Source organism: Centruroides sculpturatus, unplaced genomic scaffold (assembly GCF_000671375.1).
Source record: "Centruroides sculpturatus isolate CEXI.00-Female unplaced genomic scaffold, Cexi_2.0 scaffold964, whole genome shotgun sequence".
Lineage (NCBI taxonomy): Eukaryota > Metazoa > Arthropoda > Arachnida > Scorpiones > Buthidae > Centruroides > Centruroides sculpturatus.
This window is the reverse complement of record NW_019385230.1, coordinates 252,197-258,498: the sequence shown is the minus strand read 5'-3', so window position 1 is coordinate 258,498 and position 6,302 is coordinate 252,197. Positions and strand designations below refer to the sequence as shown.

Genomic DNA, 6,302 nt, shown 5'->3' with positions numbered 1-6,302 from the left:
CAATATTCTTTATTTCTCAGATGTGATTTTTGTTACTCCTTTAGCTGCTTGAGTCTTCTTGATTATACAGTATGTTTCTTAAATAAGATTGAACTTCAGCCTACTGTAGACCTGTTTACGCCATACTGCCCAGCAACATTAGGCATCTTCTGCCCACTCTCTACCTTTGCTATTATACTCTCATCTTTCAAAAAGAAAAACAGACACAAAACTTAACGAGTGCCTACCTGACAGTTTCACGAATACATAAAAGAATTGTTTTGTCAGAAAAACAAAAGGCTGGAATTACAAGGGAGAGTTTTAAAGTTCAGAGGAATACTATCCGATCAATATATACTGGCTTGAGTGTCGATGTCTCCCACACTCCAAAAAGTTTTGAATTGTTGCTTGAAGACAAGGGAAGATCAATCGGTATTCATTATTTTACGTCGCTTCTTCTTGTGTTTGTTCTGCGGGATGTTCATTGTCCTAACATAAAAATCTTTCACGAAAGTGTTCATTATCTGATCTGTTCGTTAACTGATCACCCATTGTAGTGCAAAGCAATTCTGTGATGGTACTGAGATTGTCAGAGATGAGCAGTGACCTGACAGTTGTCAACATCCAACTGGAGAGGCTCATATTATAAGAGTAGAGGGTATGATTCATATCAACAGACATGTAGCTGTGGAAAATGTCACAAAATTGGATATTGACTATGTCCAAAGTATAATACATGATCTCTGACGTGTTGGATTACTGCAGTGTCAACATACATACTAAAGCTTATTCTGACAATCTTGTGTTGTTGGTGCCAAAGTACTAATCACAAAGCAGCCAGAAAGAGCATCAGCCTGCAACATCTCTTGCAGTGCAAGTACGGAAGCAACCAGTTTCTCTTCTGAACTGTGATGAAGGGATGAGAGTTGGGCCCATTTCACCTTGAAATAAAAATTTGCTTTCATGGAGTGGACGTACTAAGGTTTCTTTGTGAAAAAGAAGTTCACAGTGACCTGGTCAGTAGACAAGATTCTTCTCTGTGTTTTGGGATGCTAAAGGAGTGTTGTTGCTGGACTTCCTGGAAAAGGTGAATACCATCAAGTACTATGACATACTGACAACATTGAAAGCTGCCATTTAACAAGAGAGGTCAGGCCTTCTCAGTTTAGGGATTGATATTATCCTTGTGACAATGCAAGACACATCCAATGTTGCCAAATTCAGTAGGGAATGACTCAAATCCTCCTTGTTACAGTCTGGATCTTATATCAGTGGCAAAATACTGTTTGACTTCTACTTCCATCTTTGAAAAAAGCATTAGGAGAGCAGCATTTCACCAGTAATGAAGAAGTGGACAAAGCCACTCAAAACTTTGTTCACATGCAGAGCAGGATCTTTTATGAGAGGGATTTTTTTTAACCTGGTGAAACAATATGACAAATGCATTAATGAGAATGGAAACTTTATAAAAAAGTAAAGTGAGAATGTCTATTTCTATCTGTAATATACTTGATTTCAGGAATAAAACTTCCTATTCATAGCAGATGCAACAAAATATTCTCTTAAATACAAATAATATTTGTACTAAAAAAGAAATAGCATTTTTCAACCTAAATGAATAATTCATGAAGATATATTCTATGTAGCCTTGTACCTGTGCAAACTAAATATAATCAGCTCACAAAATACTGTGTAAATATAATCAAGAAAACAGTTGTAGATGTGAAGGAATTCTCAGGAAATATGTTCAATTAAGTTTATTTTGATGAAGAGGAATTAATGTAATGCTCAAAGGAAACAATGTTGGAAAAAATGAATTTCATTACTTTCATATAAAACTAAATATGAACTATATAAAAACTATGTATTGGAAGATAATATATTAACAGTAATATTTACAGGAATGTCCACAATATTTGAATGATCAAACGTATCACATAGTTTTCATATTGATAAAACAGTTTTTTACTACAACTACTACAACAGCTTTTTTCAAGAACATATTAAGTAATTTCTCTATCAAAAATGAAATTGACTATTACCTAAACTGACTATTGGCCTTAAATTGACTTATTGTAAATAGTAATTCGAACACAAATCATTTAATGTATTCATTCAGACACTTGGCAAATCTCATAATTAAATTTTATTTAGTTGATATATGTTCATCGTATTTGTACATGTTTCGGGTATTTTGTGTCCCTCTTCAGCCAACTAAAATAGAAATTCACAAGTTACAACAATATAAAACATATATATAAAGGTCATATTTTGTGTTCGAATTACTAAACAATTACGGGCATGGTTTCAAAAATACCAGAATTATTGTAAATAATTAAAGACAAAAACCTATTCTAGCAATGATTTTTTTTAATATAAACATATTTAAGATTACTTAATAAAGATTTTAGTTTTTAACATATTTCACTTCATTGCTCAATATTAGACACTCATTAATTATATTAACTGTAGCTTGTTTATTAATGTCATTAGATGAAGTCCCATATTTTACCTTCAAAACAATTTGTGAATGTATTATGGATACATTTACATTTTTATGAATTCATTTATGCAAATTATGACAGTATTTAACTAAATTATTTCTAAAATCCATTTTGATATAAGCAAAATAAATATAGATTTGATTTCATTACTAATATTTTTGTCAGGCTTTTTGATTCAGTGTTTGTTTATTTCCACCTGTTGCAGATTCTAACATGAATTAATAATAGATATAACAAATGCAAGTTTCCATTCATCTTTCACAGCTTCTATCTTTAAACAGGATATCTTGTGTGGGAAGTTTGATGGTAGTGTTGTAATATTTCTTCAATTTTCTGGTTTTACAAGTTACCATCTTATGGTGATTGTCTCTTACAAGTTTATTGTAGTTTAATTATATAGATGTAGTATGCTATTTTGTAATTATTTGCAGTTAGCAAAATAAATGACATTGCATCTAACTTTCAAATATAATTACAGAATTTTTGTCATTTCATTTTTTTCCCTCCAGATCTTTGTTGGTAGGTTCAGCAGGATATAATGGCATTCCTCCATTACAACTGTATGATATAGAAATGTATGTTATGATTATTATTAATAAATGAATTTTTTACATGCTACATTTAAAAATTTGTTTAAAAAATTTTTTTATTAGAATTATATAAAGTTTTTCTGTATAATTCATTGATAGCGGTAGTCGAATTTGTACTTTTGGAAATGGCCATAGAAATGGAGCTGGAGTACTTCATGTTTATCCAGAATCATCATATGAATTACTATCTTGTGGTTATGATACATGTGTGAGGATGTGGGATACTAGATGTGGAACAGAATGGTTGGTTCATATTTAACTATTAATTAAGATAAATCAATTTTTATATAAAAATTTTTTGGATATTTCATTTAGTGTTATTCAATGGGAAGATCCACATGATTCTGCAGTTTATTGTGTTGCTTCTGATCATCATATGACAGTACTTAGTGGAACTTCAAGACATGGACTAGTTAGATTATGGGATAAAAGAATGAATAAATCTTTACAGGTATACTTTTAACCAATTTGATGATAACATAAACAACTAACACAATAATTAAGTTAAATGCCAAACAAACAGCCAAATTCTCTATCATGCTGCTTAAGGCTAATTAATTATTAAGTAATTTGTTTAGAGGTAAGCAGTAAGCTGCCATTCTCTAGCCAAATTATTTAGTAATTAATTAGCCTTAAATATCTTGATAGAGAATCCAGCTGTTTATTTTTATTTATTTTATTATCAAAATACTTTTAAGCAGTAAAAAATTTTAAATTTAATTTAGTTTATAAAATTATTAATTTTTACTAAAAATTAATATTAACTTAGTATATTTTTATATAAAATATAGATATTTTAATATGTAATTTTTTTTAGATGTATTATGTTGGTCGTGGAAACAGTCCAGTGTATTCTGTAACATTTGATCCCAGTCACGCATATGTTGCCCTTGATCGATCTCTAAATGTTCTTTCTTTTTCTGGTCAAACACACACTAACCAAACTTTTAGATATGCATATACAAATGGAATTACCACTTGACAACTAGTCAATATGCAGCCATAAAATAAATTTTGTTGATGTTTTAAAATTTATGGATTTAATAAAAAGATTTTAAATACAGTTTTGTGAGAATTATTAATGATTCTAAAAGATGAAGTAAATTATATGAGTGTTTTTATTTACATATTCCATCAATATTTTAAATAATCTTTTGAAATTAAAATATATGCTTAAATATATTTTATAAATATTTAATATTTTATGAAGCCTTGAATCATTGTGATTTAAAAAACAAACTCATGTATTTTATGAATTTAATAAATTTTTGCAATATCATTAAAGTTGTAAATTAATGTGAGTTTTATGAATATAAAGAGTGAACTCAAGGTGTTCACTGTATGAAATCAAGGTGTTCACTGTATGAAATCAAGGTGTATGTATGAAATATTAGAAGGTATTACTAATGTATGATATTCAGTAAAGTTGTACATTAAAAGTTATTTTAATAAACCTACGTAACAATTTATTATAGGTTTACTATTAATAAATTACACAAAATCTTTTATATTAAATTTGTATACAATTAACAATTTTTCTGACTTTTAAATGTGTTTAAGTGAATTGTTTTGTTTCCAATTAGTTACTCCTCATCTATTTATTGCTAAAACAATAACAGTTTTATTGAAAATTGTTGTGGCATAATTAGAAATTTCAAATGTTACAATCTGTATTCAGTATCATGAAATTCAGTCAGATTGGAGCTTATGTGATAGTGTTAGCCTACTGTCATGTTTGAATATTGTCTAGATTCCAAAATTTTAGCATGTTTGGTATGGATTAGGGTATTCCTCCATTCCTCTTCCAAAGTAGCAGCCTAATGCTTTGATGAACTAAGTTTAATGTAGGATATTATCCTCCCTATTTGGCTGTATCCATTGTAGGCCTAACTAAACCAGGAGAATACTCTATATGCAAAAAAATGGCCAGACTTTCAATGATGAGAACCAGGACTTTCATTAAAGAAAGTGCCATCATATGTGGCAGGTCAGCTAAATAGCCAAGACTACCAGTATAAGTAAGATCCAATACTAGTGTTGGAGTGATGAAGAACTATGAGTCTGAAATGCATTTCTAATACTAACGAGCAATTATTTATTGTGACATTGTCACAATGCCGGGCTGCAATTTTTAATTTATTTAATTTCAAATATATGCTCTCCACCTCAAATTAGTAGGGTCTTGCCTCTGAAGATCATACTTTCCTTTAACAATAGAGTAATGCTGGTCATCTATTAACTGCTTTCAGGGGAAAAGTTTTGAATTGAAATAATGATTTTATTAACGAGATAGAGTGATTAAAGTTGAGATGGATAAGGTTAGGATCAGATTACAAAGAGGGTGATTAAATTCAGTAGATTTAATTATCGGAATTCAGATACGTGCTGTTATAGGAAAGAAAGGGAATTAGACTTCAGGATGAGTTTAAAAAATGGAAATTTCAACTATTTAGGATCATATTTACAGGCAGGTTAACAAATAGAATAGGTAAATATAGAATGGCAAGGCAAGAACTCAAGCAGTATTATTAGAAATTGACAGTGATAGCAATGACATGGCATCTAAAAGAAAGACATGTTACTGGTATTTTATATACTAGCAGGTAAGCCCGGTGTTGCCCAGGTAAAAAATAAAAACAAACGTTAAGGTTATTTCGTACTTTTAACCTTTCTATTATATTATATTATAGTACAGGTATACCTCGCCTTACGTCGGTAATTGGTTCCAGGAAAGCGACGTAAGTCGAATTTACTTGTCTCCGAATCTACTTGTCACTAGGCTAAACCATAAATTACCATTTCCGGTTCTGTGTTTTATTTATTAATGCATTTTTAATAATATATGGTTAATAAGGATCTATTTTAAGCTTACAAACAAATAAATTTTAGTTTTTAATATAGTACAGAAAAAAGTAATCTAAATTTACGAATGCATGTACTGTAAATACAGTACATACTTGTAAATGTATATATTTTAATATGATTTTATGTGCTTTAAACGCTTTTCTAGTGATATTACGACTTCAATATTTGTGGCGGACAGACGTAAAGTCGAATAAAATGACTTAAACTTGATTTTTATTTTTCCATATACTTTTTTGACAAATGACGTATAATCGGGAACGACGTAACTCGAAACGACGTAAGTCGAGGTATACCTGTATTTCATTTATATTTAAAAAGGTTATATTACATAAGTTTATCACGTCTAGTGTTCACTCTAACACAT

The 6,302-nt window shown here is 29.8% G+C and overlaps 1 protein-coding gene across 1 annotated transcript in view; it reads left to right on the top strand.

The window, feature by feature from the left end:
* The window catches only part of LOC111636468 (F-box/WD repeat-containing protein 4-like), a 23,237-nt gene extending 17,531 nt beyond the window's left edge, over positions 1–5,706 (top strand). The window contains exons 6-9 of the mRNA XM_023381726.1: positions 2,993–3,058; positions 3,173–3,316; positions 3,389–3,524; positions 3,891–5,706. Of these exons, the coding sequence (XP_023237494.1) occupies positions 2,993–3,058; positions 3,173–3,316; positions 3,389–3,524; positions 3,891–4,055 (511 nt within the window). The 3' untranslated portion in view covers positions 4,056–5,706. The remainder of the gene's footprint in view (positions 1–2,992; positions 3,059–3,172; positions 3,317–3,388; positions 3,525–3,890) is intronic.
* The last annotated feature ends 596 nt before the right edge of the window (positions 5,707–6,302 follow it).